Here is a 21,368-nt window from a genome sequence, read left to right as displayed (position 1 = left end):
AGGTATGGCTGATGCTGGTAATTGACACAAGCCACTCAGAGGGAAGGTGACTTTGTGTGATTAACGGATGAAAGCTTGTACATCTGGGGAAAGGCTGGGAGGACAATCCTAGTCTATCTAGGATGGGATCCTCCTGGTTTCCCTTGTACATCTGAGGAAAGGCTGGGAGGACAATCCTAGTCTATCTAGGATGGGATCCTCCTGGTTTCCCTTGTACATCTGAGGAAAGGCTGGGAGGACAATCCTGGTCTCCATCTAGGGTGGGATCTTCTTGGCTTAGTTTCCTCATTGTGTTCCGTTTAAAAAGAAACATTTCCCATCTGAGTTTGGCTCTGATATTGGATCTCTGCATAACTGAAATTTCAACTAAACTGGAGATGATTTTATTTGAAGGATAATAGCCCATACTTGCCTACTCTTTTTGTTCTCTGTTTTAGTTAACCTTGTCGCTAGTTCTGTCTCCTGCAGGTTTAAGCACCCTGCAGTTTCCGGTGACTGCCTAAGCACGTAGCATTCTTGGAATTCCTGCCAGCTCGCTAAAGAACTGAACTCTGGAATTGGACTCTTTGGGGCAGGGACACCTCTACATCCAATTTCAGCAAGAAGAAGCTATGGAAAATGAGACCTTCACCCCTTACCCCAAGATTTTGAGCCCCAATTGTTTGAGGGGGGGATGATGATAGTGTTCTGTGTACTTATTTTGTGTTATCCTTGCTATATTGTTTTATTGTTATGATATTATTGATCCTATGTAATGGATACAAAGATCTAGGGGTGGACATTTGAATTATTAATAATTATTTTGGGATGACTGATTGAAGAGATTATCTGGCTGGGATCTAGGGGTGGATCACATTTGAATCGTAAACCAATATTTGGGAATGTCACTGAATGATGTTTTGCTTTGTTGTGAATGATATGTTTTAGTTTCCCGCATAATTGGATCACAATGTTCTAGGATATATAATTTAATTTGAATTATGATTGGATTGTGCATCCTAGAACATTGTGAGGGGTGGAGTGTAGCCAGAATGGACTTTGTTTTCTTTGAATGACTCAGCTTGCCTCGTTGAGCTTCCCCGGACGCTGGGGCTTGCTCTTCCGGGGCAGGACCAGAGCTTCCTGTGTGATGAGTCGTGGCGCTGGCTGAGGGGAGGTGTGTTAACATGGTCTACGCTGGGGGAGGGGCCAAGTCAAGAACCAATCGGCCCTGGTCGTTCAGGCGGAGCTTGATGATGTCAAAAACTCTATAAGAGGGGAGAGGACAGCTTGAAGATCCTCCTTTCCTTTTCCGGTTGGAGCCAGAGACGCCTACAGCCGAAGCTGAGCTGCCGGTAGCAGAGCTGACTAGAGGCTAGTGGGTAATCTTCTTACCGTAGAGGGGAAGCATGTATACGATTTTGCCTTATACCATCTTGCTTCTCTGTGGCCTCCTGGTTACCCTTGTGAGGCGGAGTTATTGGGCCTGGAAGCTTTCGATGAAAATATCAAAATGGGGACGCTGGTTTGTGGGATTGTTACTGTGGAGTGTAAATACATGCTTTGGTTCTCCTGCCTTCTGCCTAGAGAATTCCTTATATCCTGCGGTTCCGGACCTTTTAGGCACATATGAGATTCTCTTTGAAATCATAAATTCTGTCTTCCTAATATACCTCCTTACACTCACTTCTTTTTTGTTGTTGTTGTTTTGTTTTTGGAGGGGGGAAGGCAGGGCAATTGGGGTTAAGTGACTTGCCCAAGATCACACAGCTAGTAAGTGTGTCAAGTGTCTGAGGCCCGATTTGAACTCAGGTCCTCCTGACTCCAGGGCTGGTGCTCTACTCACTGGGCCACCTAGCTGCCCCTACACTCACTTCTTAAGAGACCTGAGTTTCTTTTAAGACCCACCTCAAGCAACACCTTCAACACAAGAAGACCTTTCCTGATTTCTGTGGCACAAGTGCCCCCCACCCCAATCGCCTGGTTTCTATTTTGCTTAAGTCTACTGTTGTCTCCCTTGAAGATCCTTGAGCCTAGCATATAGAAGTCACTTAATCAATGCATATTGGTTGGTTATTGATTGATTAGTTGGCTCCTAATTTGGCACAATTCCTTTTATATAACTGAATGTCTCTTTGTCTCTGCGTCTGACTCCTCTTTTGCAAAGAAAAGGTAATAAAACCATCACAGAGTATGTACATCACAGATATGTGACGGTGCCTTGAAACATACAAAGCATACAACCATACACCATTATTATAAGGGAATATTTTCTAGTTTCTCTTGTGTTAAACCTGAAAGTTGGTTAAAGGAGGCAAACAGAGCTAGGTGATAGAAAAATTCATATTACTTTTTTATTTATTCATTCCCTTTAAGCATAGAGGACAGACATGATCATGGACTGAGCCAGAGAGAGTCTGACTGACTTAAACAGAAATATGAACAGGTTTTATACTTTTTTAGAACAATCACAATTCAGCATGTTACTCAATTTTCTGATCCCCATGTATGTTTAACCACAAGACAAAGATTTTCCTTAATGGAAAAGGTTTGTAAATACAATAAGATAAAGGTGTTGACAAGGGTCAGTTAAAACTACAACCCAGCGTTTCTGTGTTTCATTAACATTCCATAACATAGCCTATGCCCATAAAATATCAAGTGAGGTAGTCTTCTTGGGATTAGGGTCTCACTTGTAAGATGAAAGACAGTATACAATACTATGTTCCCTTCCTTTGGAGTGAGCCATTCAGAAAGGATTCTGAAGAAAAAAAACTGTTTCGATCACAATTAAGAATGTTCTTCCAAATGCATGTGGATCTTATAATAAATATAGGATAGGAAAACCAGGTTGTATTGTTGGGACTACAGATTATAGTTCGATGCAAATATAATACAGGTGAAACAGCCTACATGTAACTTCTTGTGTGAAAACCAGAGCACTTATTTCCTCTTGAAGCAAGTCATGACTTGCCTGGGATTCCTTCCTTAGCTGACAAAAGAAATTCCCCATTCTGCAGGGAGCTAGCCCCAGCTCAGACGGAAAAGCAATTTGTTCATATCTGAGGCCTTTCCCCAAGATGAACTGGTGGGGAATCGACGTAGGTAGGAAAGGATTCCCAGAGCCAGTATTCATGAGATACCTTCTCAGCCCTATATGTTCCCGACAGATATCTCCGTAGAGAAATATCTGTGCATTATATCTCTCTTCCCAGGGACTGTACACATAGAGTGGAGAATGTACCCCTGGGTGGGGAGAATTTTTTTTGACCTTGCTATACCTTCTCAGTAAATATCCCTTTTGTAAAAGCCTTTTTGCGATTTGGAGACAGACCTTGAAGTATCTATAGATGTCCTAGATTCTAGTACCCGGAACATCACAAAACAAGATTAGGTTTAGGACAGACTCATCTTAAACTAATTTAAACAGTGGGTCGGTTGGGGATTATATTTCTAGGGTTTTTCTCCCTTTGTAAAACGTATTTTGGACTGGACCTATGGTTTTTATTAGTACAGGGAACTTCTGGTGAGGGAACTCCCTCCTACCTTGTACATCTTACCTGGGATGGAAGAAATTAAGCGACTTGCCCAGAGTTACCCAGTCAGTACACATCAGAGGCAGGATTCAAACCCAGGTCTTTGGACTCTGAGACTCCACTCTCTATCCACCATACCATGATGTGGCTTGATTTTTATTCATTTTTAGAGAAGTAAACACGTATGATTTTAGTACAAAAGGTCATATTAACAACATCAAGCTGCTAATTATTAGTAATTCTTAAAATCTAATTCATGTTCTCTCTCTGTCAAGTACAACCTGTAAATTTGCTTTTAATGTCTCTCCAGTAACCTAATAATGCTGTTTACTAGTGTTACTTTATCCCAGTGTTCTTTAGTTATTAAATTTTAACAAGAAATTGGGGGCGGGGACAGTGCTTCTTTGGAGGCTGCACTTCATTTGCATTGAGAGGCAGGAGATTAAGAATGTTGGGGTGGGGGGAAGATGAAAACAAAATAACCAAAGAAGTCACTAAAGGGAAACGAGGATTGATTTAGTAGATATTTAGATAAGGCGTAAGGTGAGATTAAAATGTAAATGTTAAAAGAATTTAACTAGAGTTGTCTTCTACTATCAGAGCACTTATGCTGAGCCTTACACTGTATCAAGATTACATTAGATATCATTGTTGTAGTCCCGGACATAGGACATATGAGAGTACCATAACAATGGAATAAACTCTGGAAAAAGATGAATTTTGTTGTTGTTGTTCAGTAATTTTCAGTCATGTCCGACTCTTTGTGACCCAATTTGGGATTTTCTTGGCAAAGATACTGGAGTGGTTTGCTATGTCCTTCTCCAGCTCATTTGACATATGAGGAAACTGAGACAACATGGTTAAGTGACTTGCCCAGAATCACATAGTTAGTTTCCGAGTCTGGATTTGAACTCAAATGTTCTGACTCCAGACCCTGAGCTGTATCCACTATGCTGTCTAGCTGCCAAAATGAATATTAATGGCATAAAAGGATTATGGATTTAATTTACTTTCTCCAGGATTGCAAGAAGACAAGGAGAACCATTTTATCATTTTATCTATAGCACCTATAGGATCCAAAGTATGTCAATGACTACTTCACTGCTCATCTCTAATTTAGCTACACTAATTTAGATTAGTCCCCCAGCACTGTCAGAGGGTCAGAGGCTATATGACTTCCTCTACAGATGTGGGATTTGAACCTACTTCTTCCTGCCTCCAGTAATTTGTTCACTATCCTTTGCTGCCCTTCACCCTACTATACAAAATGGTAAACACGTAATAAATTATATTGAGCCGAATTTTGCTATTTCCCCTACTTCTGACCTTGGTGGGTCTTAATTTTGAAAACGCAGTTTAGCTAATCTCCCAAGATCCTTGCCTTTAGACACAGGGTAGAAGAATACAACAGAACTGTGGTTGTTGAGGACTATTTTTCTCTTTAAGACAATTTCTTAAGGCAGGTCCTTGGCATAGAGTAGGAGAAGACTAATTTGATCTCGGTATACACAGACACTTGTCTACCATGGAGCTGCGTCTCCAAAGATAGACCCAAAACAAAACAGGAAGCTAATTACAGCAGCTGCAGAGAGAAAAACAGCCCAGTCCCATGAGCCTTCATCCCTCTGCCTTCCAACAACTGCCCCAAAGCCAGCCCAACAACAGCTGTTTGGTTGCTGCCTTTCCCACAATCTGTGCCTTAGGCACTACAAGGACTGCAACAGCCAATTAACGTTCTAGGATCAGAAGTCAGGGGTCCTGAGTTTGAATCCTGGCTCTGCCACTTATCTGTGTGACCTTGGACAAATCACTCTTTAAGCCTCAATTTCCTCATCTGTAAAATGAGATTGTTGGATTAGATCAGGAGCTCTTAACCTTTTGTTGTGGTCCTGGACCTCTTTGGCAGCCTGATGAAGTCTATATACCCTTTCTTAGAAGAATGCTTTTAAATGCATAAGACAAAATATATAAGATTACAAAGAAAATCAATTATATTGAAATATAGTTATCAAAGGGCAGCTAGGTAGCATAGTGGGTAGAACACAAGGCCTGGAGTCAGGAAGACCTGAGTTAAATTCCAATCTCAGACACTTACTAGTTGTGTGACCCTGGGCAAGTCACTTAACCTCATTTGCCTCAGTTTCCTCATCTGTCAAATGAGCTAGAGAAGGAAATGGCAAACCACTCCAGTATCTCTGCCAAGAAAACCCCAAATGAGGTCACCAAGAGTCAGATACAACTCAACAACATATAGCTGTCAAAATGTTAAAAGCTCTAAGTTCATGAATCCCCCAAAATATTTTTTTATTAAATTTTACTTTTTTCAATCAATGAAAACCTACCTTCTCTCCTTCCTCCTCTCCCATGATATAGAGAAAGAAAGAAAAACAAAGTCCATCTTACAAAGTCAAGCAAAACAAATTCCTGCATTGGCCATGTCCAAAAAAAATCTCAATCTGCCCTCAGTGAGATCACCTCACTGTTCGGTGATGGGTAACATACCGGTAACATCACGAGTCCTCTGGAATTGGTCATTACGTTGATCAGAGTTTTTAGGGCTTTCAAAATTGTTTATCTTAATAATGTTGTTATTGTATAAATTGTTTTCCTGATTCTATTCACATTCCTCTGCATCAGTTTCTCCAAGTTTTCCCAGGTTTCTTTGAAACCATCACCCCTCCTGCAGACTACTAAGGGGTGCCAAGGTTAAGAATCCTTATTTTTAACCTGTGATCTATGATCCTAATTGATACACTATTTCATGGAAAGATATCTTTCAAAAGATCCTATATTTTGAAAGCCTATATTTTGGAGAGCCTAAGTGAAAAGAACAGGAAATCTTACAAAGCATCTCGGGCCAAGTGCAGAAGAGAATCTAGGCAAACCCCCAAAATAAATATTTTTTCAATTAGCAGCAATCTGTTTTTTCTCCTTCCCATTCCACCCCCTTGGGAAAAAATAAAAAACAAAAACAAAATCCTCATAACAGATAGCCCTAGTCAAGCAAAACAAATTCCCTCATTGTTCAGGTTGAACAAAATATGTTTCATTGTGCACTTTGAGACCATCAGGAGGCGGCAGGGTAGCACCGCCCATCTTCCAGCATCATGGTAGTCGTTGTGTTGATCAGAGATCTTAGGACTTTCAGAGTCATTTCTACAGTGTTGCTGTAATTATAGAAACTGCTCTGGTTCTGTTCATTTCATTCTTTATCATAAAAGTCTTTAAATTTGTTCATTTTTTATAATATTGCTATCACGGTGTAAGTTGTTCTCCTGATTCTGATCCTTTCACACCATCACTTTATACAAGTCATTCCTTGTCTTTTTGAAATCATCCATTTCTTCATTTCTTACAGCACAATAGTATGTATATGGAGAATACTAGTAGTAGTAGTATGTGGACAATATGTCCATCATCTTCATAGACCACAACTTATCCAGCCCATCTTCGATTAATGAGCATCCCTTTAGTTTCTAGCTTTTTTGTCAGTACAAAAAGAGCTGCTATAAATATTTTTTCCTCATTAAAAAAAAATCTTCTTTGGGTATAGGCCTAGCAGTAGTATAGTTGGGTCCTTAAAGGGCATGCACTGTTTAATAACGTTTTTTTGTATGGTTCCAAATTGGTTTCCACAATGGTTACTCCCATTCATAGGCTCACCAACAGTAACCGACTATGCCAATTTTCCCACAGCCCCTCCAACATCTGTCATTTTCTTTTCTGATATCTTTGCCAATCTGTTGAGTGAGAGGTGGCACCTCAGAATCGGCAAGTGAACCACAAGTATATTCTGTAATATTTTAAAATGAGGTTTCTCTATTTCTTTTCGGCAGCTTTATTATAAGGCAGCTGGTGGCACAGTGGATAGAGTGCTGGACCTGGATTTTGGAAGACCTGAGTTCAAATCTAGCTTCAAACACTTACTAGTGTGACTGTGGACAGGTCACTTAAATTCTGCTTGCCTTAGTTTACTCACCTGTAAAACAGGGATCGTAAATAGCACATCCCTCCCAAGGTTATTGTAAGGATCAAACGAGAATATTTATAAAGTGCTCTGAACAGTTACAAACACACACACACACACACACACATGTATACATATATATTTCTGCCTGATAGATACTCTCCTTCTCCCCCACTCTGTTAGTATTATAGAGAAATGCTGATTGTGTGTGGATTTATTTTCTATCCTTTAATCTTGCAGAAGTTTTTAATTGATTCTACTAATTTTTAAATTGATTCTCAAAGGTCTTTCTAGTGCACCATCATATCATCTGCAATAAATGACAGTTTTGTTTCTTCATTACCTATGGTTATTCCTGCACTTTCTTTTTCTAGACATTACTACAGCTAGCATTTCTAGTATCACGTCAAAGAAAAATGGTTACAATGGACATTCTTACTGCTCCCCTGATTTTATTGGAAAGGCTTCTAGTTTATTCCCTTAAAATGATAAATTGTACACATCTGAATCTAAGAATTAGCATCATATGTAACAGAAATAAACTAGATTATTTTCCAAAAAATTAAGGAGTACCTTGCCTTGGATGTCAAAACCCCAGACAGGATGTTATTTAATTACATCAGTGGGATGAAGCCTTTTGAAGAGGATACCCACTAGATCATGGTGCCAAGAGTTTCATCAGGGACTATTTCTCTTAATTCAACAAATATTTATCAAGGCCTGCTAAGGGACATATATACTAACCACAGTGGATACAAATACCAAAATGACAGTTCCTGCTCTCTACTGAGGGATATAACAAGTACAAAAAGGGAGGAAGGAAGAAATGGAGGGAGGGAGGAAGAGCAAAAGGGAGGAAGGAAGGAAAGAAGGAAGGGGGTAGGAGGGGAGGTGGGAAGTAGAGAAGGAAAGGAAGATGGAAGGAAGGGAGGAGGAAAGTAAGGAAGAGAAGTAGGGAGGGAAGGAGGTGGGGGAGAAAGGAGGGAAAGAGGGAAGGAAAGGAGGGGAAAGAAAGAGATGAGAGAAGGAAGGGAGGGAGAGAGGAGGAAAGGAGGGAAGGAAGGAGAGAAGGAAGAATGGAGGGAAAGAAAGGAGGGAGGAAAGGAAGAGGAAGGTTAAGGAGAAGGAAGAGAAGGAGGGAAGGAGGACATCGTTGTATTAAATGTTTTATAAATATCATCTCATTCGATCCTCACAAACCCCCTGGAAGCTGGCTCCATTATCATCTCTACTTTTCACTTGAGGAGACGATCCAAACAGGAGTTAGGTGGCCCATGAATAGAGAGCCAGCCTCTCTCTATAGGGAAAATAGACAGTGAGCCTGAGGACTACACTGGTACCCATGAAATATGTACAGAGCAAAAAGCTGGTAACATGCTGGAAGATTCTTTATGGAGGATCAGAGATGTGGAGCTTGAAGGAATCTGAGAAGCCGTCCAGTCTAACACCTTCCTTTTAAAGATGGGAAAACTGAGGCAAAGTTAAGTTACTTGCCCAGTGTCACATAGCTAGTAAGTGACTGAGGCTGGAGCTGAACCTAGAGCTTCCTGATCCCCAGTACAGTGCCCTAACCATTTTGCTAACTAGCTGCTTCTATCTAAATAGACAAGTAAATACAAGATAATTTGAGGGAGAAAGTAGTGACAATTTTGCAGATGAGCAAAGGCCTTATGTAGGACATGGCCACAGTAGGAGCTGAGTCTGGAAGGTTTCTAAGATTAGAAGATTCTAAGAATGAGCTGTTTTTAGTTTTCTGGTTGAATGCTGCTGGTAGAGCAAGGAAGCACACTTCAGTTCCCTCCACGAGGTGGGGGTGGGGACAGGGGGCAGGTTGAGGTCTTCAGCTTGTGGAAAAATAGGAGGCAAAGGCTGGGGTGAGGTTATAGCAGCAGCTAGAAGTAGCTCTGAGAATACAGGCCCATGGGTTGTTTGTTGTTTGTCCTTCGTTCTTCAAGAGGACCATGACATCAGGAAGGTAATGCCATGACTTGCAAGTGAATTGGATTTAAGTGAGGCAGGGCTATGCAAAGTCACCAGCCTCACTTTCTCCTCTGGAGCCAACTGGGTCCAGTGGCAAGATATAGATCAGGGCGACCGGAGATGGCCTTTGCTTTGGGTTGGACTGTCCTAGAGTAGGGGTGGGGAACATGTGGCCTCAAGGCCACATGTGGTCCTCTAGGTCCTCAAGTATGGCCCTGTGACTGAATCCAAACTTCACAGAACAAATCTCCTTAACAAAAGGATTTGTTCCATAAAACTTGGACTCAGCCAAAAGGCCACACCCAAGGACCTAGAAGGCCTGGAGGCCACATGCTCCCCACCCCTGTTGATCAGGCAGAGAGGGCTGAGAGAGCTTATTAGGAATTAGGGATTTGCCTCATCTGATCTTCCAAATCATCACGTTGTTACTTTATTAGTCTTTTCGGTGTCTTGCCCTGTAGAGACAGTTGAAATAACTTTACCTCTTGCCCATAATTCTTATGTTGGGGGGGGGGGGGCCATTATTAGAACTGGAGACAATATCTAGCCTTCCACCTCCTCCCTCCTGGTTCTCTCACCTACCTGACTGCTCCTTCCCAATATTCTTTGCTGGTTCTTCATCCACTTCATGCCAGCGAACGGCAAGGTTCCTCCAAAGCTCTTCCCTGGCCCTTCTTCTCTTTCCCCTTTGTACTGTCTCTTTAGGTGAGCTCATCAGTTCCCTTGGATTCCATTATCATTTCTATGCTAATGATTCTCAGATCTCTTTATATAGCCCTGACCTCTCTACTGCTTCCAGTCTTCATCCCCAGCTACCTATTGGACATCTGGAACTTGATATCCTAAAGTTAACACACCTAAAACTGAACTTGTCTTTCTCCCCAGAACATTCCCCTTTCAGACTTCCCTATTACTGTCAAGGGCATCAGCATCCTCCCAGTCCCCTAGGCTTGAGGCCCAGGTGTCCTCAATTCCTCACTCTCTCTCACACCTCTCTGTAGCCAATTTATTCCCAAGGCCCTTCGATTTTACCTTCTTAACATCTCTCCAATTAGCCCGCTTCTCTTCTCTCCTCTGCCACTGCCACCATCCTGGTGCAGGTCTTCATCGCCTCATGCCTGTGCTATTGTAACAGGCTTCTGGCTGATCTCCCTCCCACAAGTCTCTCCCCACCCCAGTCCAACCTCCCCGCACCTGTCAAAGTGACCTTACTAAAATGCAGGTCTGACCATGTCACTGCCCTACTCAATAAAACCCAGGTAGCTCCCTATCACTTTCAGGATCAAATATAGAATTTGTTTGGCTTTCAAAATTCTTCATAACCTGGCCCCTTTCCACCTTTCCAGTCTTCATACACCTTACTGCCTTCCATAGACTATACAATTCAGTGACACTGGTCTCCTTGCTGCTCCAACTGAGCATTTTTATTGCTTGTCTCCCACATCTGGAATTCTCTCCTTTCTCATTTCTATCTCCTAGCTTCCTTGAAGTCTGAGCTAAAGTCCTACATTCTGCGAAAAAAGTCTTTCCCAATCCTCCTTAATCTTCGTGACCTCCTTCTGATACTACCTTCAATTTGTCCGTATATATCTTGATAGCGCATGGCTTCGGGTTGTCTCCATCACTAGACTAAGAGCTCCTTGAGAGCAGAGACTGTTTGGCTTTTTACTTTCTTTGTATCCCTGGCGCTTAGCACAGTGCCTGGCACACAGTATTTAACAAACACTAGAATGACTGATCTTACTGGCAATAGGACCATGAAGTTTCCCACACAAACACTTTTCAATCTCAATCTACAGGCTCCTTCGTGGTGCCTACAAAGATGCCCAAGTCTTCACCATCCTTAAAACCCTCACTAGATTCTACTACATCCTCCAGCTGTAGTCCTACGTCTTTCCTCTCCTCCACCAAAAGACTTTTTTTAAAAAGCTGTCTATATTTGGTGCTTCCATATCCTCTCCTCTCTTGTAAATAACTTCGCAAATCTGGCTTCTGATCTCACCAGTCAACTGGAATTGCTCTCTCTACAGTCACCACCTACCTCTTAATTGCCAAGTTGGGTGGTCTTTTTGTCGTCGTCATCCTTCTAGACCTTTGTTCAGCAATTGACACCACCGATCACCTTCTCCTCTCTGGGTTTCTGTGCAACTCTTTCTCCTTCTTCTCCTTCTTCTCCTTCTTCTTCCTTCTTCTTCTTCTTCCTTCTTCCTTCTTCCTTCTTCCTTCTTCCTTCTTCCTTCTTCCTTCTTCCTTCTTCTTCTTCTTCTTCTTCTTCTTCTTCTTCTTCTTCTTTCTCCCTCTTCTTCTTCTTTCTCCTTTTTCTTTTTCCTTCTTCTTCCTTCTTCTTCTTCTTCCTTCTTCTCCTTCTTCTTCTTCTTCTTCTTCTTCTTCTTCTTCTTCTTCTTCTTCTTCTTCTTCTTTCTTCTTCATCTTTCTTCTTCATCTTCTTCTTTCTTCTTCCTTCTTCTTCTTCTTCCTTCTTCTTCTTCTTTCTTCTTCTTTCTCCTTCTCCTTCTCCTCCTCCTCCTCCTCCTTCTTCTTCTTCTTCTCCTTCTCCTTCTTCTTCTCCTTCTTCTTCTTTTCCTTCTTCTTCTCCTTCTCCTTCTTCTTCTCCTTCTTCTTCTTCTCCTTCTTCTTCTTCTCCTTCTTCCTCCTCTTCCTCTTCTTCTTCTTCCTCTTCCTCTTCTTCTTTTTCCTCTTCTTCCTCTTCTTCTTCTTCCTCCTCTTTTCTTCCTCTTCCTCTTCTTCTCCTTTTCCTTCTTCTTCCCATAATTGCTCTGACCCCTTTCTGTACATGCAAGGATGATGGATGAACAGGGCTCCTGAAAAAGCAATTTTAAGTTAAAAAAAGGGGGGCGGAGCCAAGAAGGCCACGTGAAAACAGCATCTTACCGGAGCTCTCTCACAAGTTCTGTCAGATTCCCATAAAAAAGTGAATCTGAGCAGATTTGAGAGTCAGAAACCGGGAGCAGTCTGAGTAATGCAAATTTCCAAGCCGGGAGAGTCTGAAAGGCTGACTGGACGAATCTGTAGGCTGGGAGGGCGCTAGGCCTGAGGAGCTGCTCCAGACAGAACTAAAGCAGAAGTGGCCGCAGAAACCAACATGTGAGACAGGCTAGGAGAAAGCTGGGTGCCCAAAACCTGTGGAGATCCCCGGGCCTCCCAACACAGGACGGCAGTCTGTGGAAGCGACGAGAGGCAGCAGCACAATGCCACTGGCTGTGAGACATCAACTCCTGAGGCTTGCAGCCCAAAGGTATGAAACACATCTTCTTGAACTTCTGAGAGACATAACGGCCAGTTAAACAGCTCTAATCTCTCCCTCCCTGACCAAGAGAATTCCTCGAGAAAAAACGCTGGAATAGAGGAGACAGAAGTGGGGCTTCAGTGGCCGAGTAGTGGGAGTTCCTGAGTCCCAGAGGGGCAGAGCCAGCAGGGGTCAACACCAGGAGCCCAGATGTACCCTTGCTCCCCCAGGGGAAGTGTCAGACAGCAGCTCAAACAACAAACAGCTGAGACCATTGCTGAAGAGCAACAGTGCTGGACAGCAACCCCAGGGGAAGAGACTTCAGGCAGCCAGACCCCTCCCCAACACCTCAGGAAACTGAAGGCTATAATTCACAAAGCCAGTAACTTGACTCACAATCCCCAGAACAAGAAACCTGGGACAGAGAGCCCTGATCCCCAAAAAGCAGAAATTCATTGAAAAGCCAGGAAAAGGCCAACCAACATGAAGAAGAACACAAAAAAACCGAGGACCATCGATTCTTTTTATGGAGACAGAGATGACCAAAATACCAATTTGGAAGAGGATAGCAATGACACTATACCCACATCTGATACATTAAAAGGGAATGTGAACTGGTCTCAAGCCCAAAAAGCATTACTGGAAGAGCTAAAGGAGGATTTTAGAAACCAAGTTAGGGAGGTAAAAGAAAAAATGGAAAAAAAAACTGACGAAATCAAGTCCTTAAAAAATAGGTTTGGCAAAATGGCTATTCTATTTAGATTCAGAATCTAAATAGAGAAAATGACACCCTGAGAGGTAAAATCAACCAACTGGAAAAGGAGACTCAACAGCAAAATGAAGACAGCAACTCACTAAAAATTAGAATTGAGCAAGTGGAAGCTAATGACTCTATGAGGCATCAAGAAGTAGTCAAAGAAAATGTAAAGCATGAAAAAATAGAAAAAAATGTGAAATATCTGATTGGAAAAACAACTGACCTGGAAAATAGATCCAGGAGAGACAATTTAAGAATTATTGGTCTACCGGAACTCCAGGATGAAAAAAAAAGAGCCTTGACAGTATCTTTGAAGAAATTATCAAAGATAACTGCCCAGAGGTTCTAGAACCAGAGGGTAAAATAGTCATTGAAAGAATCCACAGATCACCCCCTGAAAGAGATCCCAAATTGAAAACACCAAGAAATATTATAGACAAATTTCAGAATTACAAAGTCAAGGAGAAAATACTGCAAGCAGCCAAAAAGAAACAAGTCAAATATTATGGAACTACAGTCAGGATCATGCAGGATCTCTCAGCTCCTACATTAAATGACAGGAGAAATTGGAATATGATATTCCAAAGGGCAAAGGAGCTGGGACTACAACCAAGGATCAAGTACCCAGAAAAATTAAGCATAATTTTTCAGGCAAGGAGATGGACATTCAATGAAATAAGGCAATTCCAGACCTTCCTGATGAAAAGATTGACATATATATGTCAATCTTGAGAACAGCACAGCTATTATGACAATTGAAAGGGATACACATAGACAGTGAATGTCTGTATAAAATAACTGATATAAGGATAAAAAACATAATTAACAGATGTAAAAGGAGGGTTCTGGGAGAAGAGGTAAGGAGGTAGTAGAAAAGGGTAAATTACATCGAATGAAGAGGCACAAAAACACATTATAGTAGAGGGAAAGAAGGGAGGGAGAAGAGCCGTATTTGAGCTTTACTCTCATCGGATCTAGTTCAAGAAGGGAATAACATACCCTGACAAGTATAGAACTCTAACTTGTCCTACAGGTAGTAGGAGGGGAAAGGGGGAAAAAAGGGAGGGGGGTGGTCAGAAGGGAGGGAAGAACTAGCAAGTAGAAAATGGTAAGATAAGGGAGAGGAATCAAGAGGGAGGGTAAACTGAGGAAGGTGGCGGTCAAAAGCAAAACTTTGTTGAGGAGTGGAAGGGGAAAGGGAGAAATAAAAGTATAAACAGGGGGGAAATAGGATGGAGAAAAAGACACAGATAGAAATCATAACTGTGAATGTGAATGGGATGAACTCTCCCATAAAACAGGAGCAGATAGCAGAATGGATTAAAAACTATAATCCTACAATATACTATTTACAAGAAACACATTTGAAATAGGGGGATATACACAGGGTAAAGGTAAAAGGCTGGAGTAAAATATATTGAGCTTCAGCTAAAGTAAAAAAAGCAAGTATAGCAATCCTAATCTCAGATAAAGCAAATGTAAAGATAGATTTAATTAAAAGAGATAAGGAAGGACACCACATTCTGCTAAAAGGCACCATAAACAATGAAGCAATTTCATTGTTTAACATATATGCACCAAGTGGTATGGCATGCAAATTCTTAGAAGAGAGGTTAAGGGAGTTACAGGAAGAAATAGACAGTAAAACTATAATATTGGGAGACCTCAGCCTTCCCCTCTCTGAACTTGCTAAATCTAACCTCAAAATAAATAAGAAAGAAGTTAAGGAGGTGAACAGAATTTTAGAAAAGGCAGATATGATAGACCTCTGGAGAAAACTGAATGGGGATAAAAAGGAATATACTTTTTTCTCAGTGGTACATGGCACATACTCAAAAATTGACCATGTACTAGGGCATAAAAGCCTCACAATCCAGTGTAGAAAGGTAGAAGTAGTCAAAGCACCCTTTTCAGATCATGATGCAATAAAAATTATTCGTAATAAAGAACCATGGAAAAATAAGCTAAAAATTAATTGGAAACTAAATAATCTAATTCTAAAGAATGAGTGGGCCAAAGAACAAATCAGAGAAACCATTAATAACTTCATTCAAGAGAATGACAACGAGACAACATACCAAAACTTATGGGATGCAGCAAAAGCAGTTCTTAGGGGAAGTTTTACATCTCTAAATGCTTACATGAATAAAATAGAGAAAAGGAAATAAATGAATTGGGCATGCAACTGAAAGAGTTAGAAAAAGAACAAATGTAAAATCCCCAATTAAATACCAAATTGGAAATACTGAAAATCAAAGGAGAGATTAATAAAATTGAAACCAAGAAAACTATTGAATTAATAAATAAAACAAAGAGCTGGTTTTATGAAAAAACCAATAAAATTGAGAAACCTTTGGTCAATTTGATTAAAAAAAAAGAAAGAAGAAAATCAAATTACCAGTATCAAAAATGAAAAGGGTGAATTCACCTCTAATCAAGAGGAAATCAAAATAATAAATAGGAATTATTTTGCCCAATTGTATGCCCATAAATCTGACAACCTTAGAAATATGGATGAATATCTACAAAAACATAAATTGCCCAGGTTAACAGAAGAGGAAGTAAAATTTCTAAATAACCCCATCTCAGAAAAAGAAATTGAGCAAGCCATCAATGAACTCCCTAGGAAAAAATCTCCAGGGCCAGAGGGTTTTACATGTGAATTCTATCAAACATTTAAAGAACAATTAATTCCTATACTTTGTAGACTATTTGGGAAAATAGGTGAAGAAGGAGTCCTACCAAATTCTTTTTATGACACAAATATGGTACTAATACCCAAACCAGCTAGAGTCAAAACAGAGAAAGAAAATTATAGACCAATTTCCCTAATGAACATTGATGCAAAAATTTTAAATATTAGCAAAAAGATTGCAGCAACTTATCACAAGAATAATACACTATGACCAGGTAGGATTTATTCCAGGAATGCAAGGCTGGTTCAATATTAGGAAAACTATTACCATAATTGACCATATCAACAACAAAACTAGCAGAAATGACATGATCATCTCAATAGAAGCAGAAAAAGCCTTTGACAAAATACAACACTCATTCCTATTAAAAACACTAGAAAGCATAGGAATAAATGGAGCCTTCCTTAAAATTATAAATAGCATCTACCTAAAACCATCAACAAGAATTATTTGTAATGGGGATAAGCTAGATGCATTCCCAATAAGATCAGGGGTGAAACAAGGATGTCCATTATCACCTCTACTATTCAATTTGGTACTAGAAATGTTAGCTGTAGCAATAAGAGGAGAAAAAGAAATAGAAGGAATCAGAATAGGCAAAGAAGAAACTAAATTATCACTTTTTGCAGATGATATGATGATTCACTTAGAGAATCCTAGAGGATCAAGTAAAAAACTACTTGAAGTAATAAACAACTTTAGCAAAGTCACAGGATACAAAATAAACCCAAATAAATCCTTAGCATACCTATACATTACTAACAAAGCCCAACAGCAAGAGATAGAAAGAGAAATTCCATTCAAAGTTACTGCAGACACTATAAAATTTGAGAGTCTATCTGCCAAGATGGACCCAGGGACTACATGAACGTAATTATGAAACAATTTTCACGCAAATAAAGTCAGATATAAATAAATGGAAAAGTATCAGTTGCTCACAGTTAGGCCGAGCTAATGTAATAAAAATGACAATTTTACCTAAATTACTCTATTCAGTGCCATACCAATCAAACGACCAAAAAATTATTTTACAGAGCTGGATAAAATAACAACAAAATTCATCTGGAAGAACAAAAAGTCCAGAATATCAAGGGAACTAATGAAAAGAAATGCTAGGGAAGGTGGCCTAGTCATACCAGATGTTAAACTGTACTATAAAGCAGCAGTCATCAAAACTACCTGGTACTGGCTAAGAAAGAGAGTTGTGGATCAATGGAATAGGATAGGTACACAAGATGGAGAAGTCAACGACTATAGCAATATACTCTTCGATAAACCCAAAGAGGACAGCTTCTGGGCTAAGAATTCACTCTTTCACAAAAACTGCTGGGAAAGTTGGAAAATGGTAGGGCAGAAAACTGGGCGTAGACCAATATCTTACACCATACACCAAAATAGTCAAAATGGGTTCATGATTTAGGAATAAAGGCTGATACTATAAGCAATTTGGGAGAGCAAGGAATAGTTTACCTATCAGATTTATGGAAAAGAAAAGAATTCATGACCCAACAAGAGATACAGCGCATTACAAAATGCGAAATGGATAATTTTGATTATGTTAAATTGAAATGTTTTTGTACAAAAAAAGCCAATGCAACAATGATTAGGAAGGAAGCAGAAAATTGGGAGAAAATCTTAACAACCAGTGTCTCTGATAAAGGCCTCATTTCTAAAATATACAGGGAACTGAGCCAAATATATAGGAATACAAGTCATTCCCCAACTGAGAAATGTTCAAAGGATATGAACAGGCAGTTTTCAGAGGAAGAAATTAAAGATATCTATAGGCATATGAAAAAATGCTCCAGATCACTACTGATTAGAGAAATGCAAATCAAAACAACTCTTAGGTATCACATCTCTCCTGTCAGATTGGCTAAAATGATAGGGTCGGACTACAGGGCCTCTTCTAATTCTGAATCTTGGATCTTATGATCTTATTTGAAGTTCAAGCCAAATTGGAGCACACTCCTTCCACCAGATGAGATTTGTCCATCCACCACTAGCTGATTCTCAAACGCCCCTATCGTACATTGCAGCAATTCCCTTTTCGTTTGATCTTTAAAACAAAGCATGAGCTTCCTGAGGACAAGGAGGTAGCCTTACTCACCCCTGTAGTTCTGAAAGCTGTCACAGCTTCGTGAATGTTATGTGAATGTCGCCGTCTTTGGGGCTCTCTCAACTGCTCATGCCCTCCCCGCCCCCCACGACCTCGTATTTCACTACTTTGTATTTAGCTATAGAGACTCTACTTGGGATCTCATTGTTACAGAGGCCGCCCTGGCAAGGACGTGTCTGCCACTACAGGCTGGTGAGTTCTCTGAACACAAGAGAGTTGCCCAGATCGAGGAAAGGTTAAGTATTCACACACATAGTGCGAGTCAGAGGTCAGATTTGAAACCCCCACCTCCACCCCCACCCCCTCAACCCTTCCCTGAGCTTGGGGTCTCGTTCTCCATTCACCATGTTACTCTGCTCTCCTTCACTTTATATTGATTCTGTATAGAATTATATTGTTGTATATAATACAACTGTATATATTGCATTATAATAATACAATATAGACTACAATACAGTATATAATTACATGCAAATATAATTATATATGTCCTGGTTGTCTCCCTCAATACAATATCATTTCTTCAAGAGCGTGGATTGCTTCATTCCTTGGATTTGTACCCCAAGCATTTAGCAGTATAGCTTGGAGTAGATGCTTAACAACTGCTCATTGTTAACACTCTATTTAATGAAGACCAGTGGCTCTTGATTATAATTAATATAATATAATATAATATAATATAATATAATATAATATAATATAATATAATATAATATAATATAATATAATATAATATAATATATTTACTTGATTACCTCTTCATAATTGTTTGCCCTTCATAACCTGACCCCTTCCTACCTTTCCATTCTTCTTACCTCGCACTCACTCCAAGTCCTCTAGGACTCAGTGACACCCAATCTCTTAATTAAAGGCATTTTCCCTGGGGTCCCCCATGCCTAGCATTCTCTCCCTCATCTCAGCCTTCTAGCTTCCCTGGCTTTTTTCAAGCCTCAGCTAAACTTACACCTTTTGCTTTTCTTAGTTCTGCTTAACGTCAATGTCTTCCCCTCTTCAATTAGCTCTAAATTTATCCCGCATGGATCTTGTCTGTTAGTGGTTGGTTGCATATTGTCTCCCACTTTTTAGCTTTTTGAAGGCAGTTTTTGCCTTCCTTTGTATTCCCAGCACTTAACACAGAGCCAGGCACACAGTAGGCATCTACTAAATTCTTGTTGACTAGCTGGAGCCTGTTGACTGCCTGGTTGATTGATTAAAGGTGCGCAACCAAAGCTAGGAAGATCTGGGAGGCCTCGGAGCCACGTGGGGCTGGAGATACAAATGGGGAGGAGCAAGGGGCGGGGGCGGGGCCAGAGTACAAAGTGCCCGCCCGGCTTGCGGAGATCGCTCAGTGGCTGGGGGGAAGACGACGCAGCCAGTGGAATTTGAAAGTCGGGCGGGCCGCAGGCAGGAAGGAAAACCCAGCACAGATTAGGTTTGAAGATCGGGTCAGCTTGTGCAGCCGGCCCAGAGCGGGCTCCGGAGGTAAAGCCGGTCCGAGGAGCCAGGCTTTGACTTTGACCCGGAGCTGCTCAGGAAAGCCGGGCTGGGATGAGCGCGGACGGGGACCTCCGGGCGTGAGCCGCTCACGGGGGAGTGTCTGTTTTGTCCCGGCCGGCTCCATCTCGGTGCGAAACGCTCGGGAGTCCCCAAACATGGGCCGGCGGCGGAGTTCGAGGAGGAGCAGGGACGCGAGGTAGGTGCACCATTCCCGGGACCGGGGACGGCCTCTCCAGCCCTCGCGTGCCCTGGTGCCCCTCCTTATTACTGTCTCAGGAAGGCTCCGCGACTCCGACCTCGCTCCGTTGCTCTGGAGAGTCTCCGGGCGGCGGAACCCCGCCCGATTGCAGACTTCTTTGGCCTCCTGCGGTTACCTGCGGTCTCACCCCCTGCTTGTCTCTTAGCTTGGCACCCCTCCCACGGTGGTCTTTGCAAGGTCACCAGCGACCTGCCCTTCGGCCCGTGCTCGGCCTCCCTGACCCGGCTGCTGCAGCGCTGCCGGCCTCCCGTCCCCTCCGGGATGGTCCCTCCTGCTCCTCTCCTCCCAATCCCCTTCCTGGGGTCTTCTTTTCTCCTTGCTCTCTTAGCTTTTCTAGACCTTCGCGTTTAATTCTGCACAGATTGGGCGCCCACTGTATGCCAGGCACCGCGGATGCGGCTACAAAGCTGACCCAGCCCCTGCCCTCGGGGAGCTTCCTTTCTACTTTTCCCGCGTTTGTCCTAGACGGGCTCCTTCCCTCTCCAGGCTTCTCTCCGAACAGTCTGGATCTCCCCGTAGACCTGCTCGTCTCCCGAGTTCTGACCCACATCTTGAACCGTCCACCATCCTCTTCAAACTTCAAACAGCTGTTCCCATCGCCTTGCTTCTCCCAAAGCCCGTCCCCCGGGGAACTTTCCTATTGCTATCAGGATACCACTAAACCCATAAGTCACAGCAGCAATGATAGCCAGCCTAATATAACACGGATAATAATTTAATTTATGTAATAAATGTATTAATATAGTTAACATAACATTTCTATAACTCACTTTACAGGTTAGACACTCCTAACAACCCTGTGAGATCGGTGCTGTTATTTTCCCATTTTACAGAAGGGGAAAATGAGGCACGAGAGGTTAAGTGGGTCAAGGGTCCCACTGACAGTATGTGTCTTGGGCAGAGTTTGAACTCGAGTCTTCTTCCCAAACATTCCTCTTGCTCCTTCGCTGCTTCAGATATTTGAAAGCTTCCTTATAACTTTGACTTCTGTGGCTAGCACATAGTAGGTTCTTAGCAAATTGCATTAGATCTTAAATCTTGTAATTCCAGTAGATTTTTAAGCTCTTTGAGGGTAGGGACCATCTTTTGCCTCTTTTTGTAGCCTTAGCAGAGTGCCTGACACATTGGAGTCACTTACTAGGTGTTTATCGATTGATAGGAAATGCTCGTTGATGCTCGTGATGGTGACTTTTCTCCTCCCTCCCTTTTCACTCATCAGTTTCCAAGACCAGGCTCTGCATCCCTCCTTTGTCTCGGCCTTCACACGTCTTCTGTCTCTAAATTCTTCCCCCTTTCTATTCTCAGTGCTTCCTCTCTGGCAGGGGTCTGCC

At 41.7% G+C, this 21,368-nt stretch overlaps 1 protein-coding gene across 1 annotated transcript in view; it reads left to right on the top strand.

Annotated features, from left to right (window-relative positions):
- Positions 1–19,797: 19,797 nt before the first annotated feature.
- The window catches only part of CENPU (centromere protein U), a 48,184-nt gene continuing 46,613 nt past the window's right edge, over positions 19,798–21,368 (top strand). Inside the window, exon 1 of the mRNA XM_036763137.1 lies at positions 19,798–19,974. Coding sequence (XP_036619032.1) covers positions 19,934–19,974 — 41 coding nt within the window. The 5' untranslated portion in view covers positions 19,798–19,933. The remainder of the gene's footprint in view (positions 19,975–21,368) is intronic.

Source organism: Trichosurus vulpecula, chromosome 6, assembly GCF_011100635.1.
Source record: "Trichosurus vulpecula isolate mTriVul1 chromosome 6, mTriVul1.pri, whole genome shotgun sequence".
Lineage (NCBI taxonomy): Eukaryota > Metazoa > Chordata > Mammalia > Diprotodontia > Phalangeridae > Trichosurus > Trichosurus vulpecula.
This window is presented reverse-complemented; position numbering and strand designations above follow the sequence as displayed.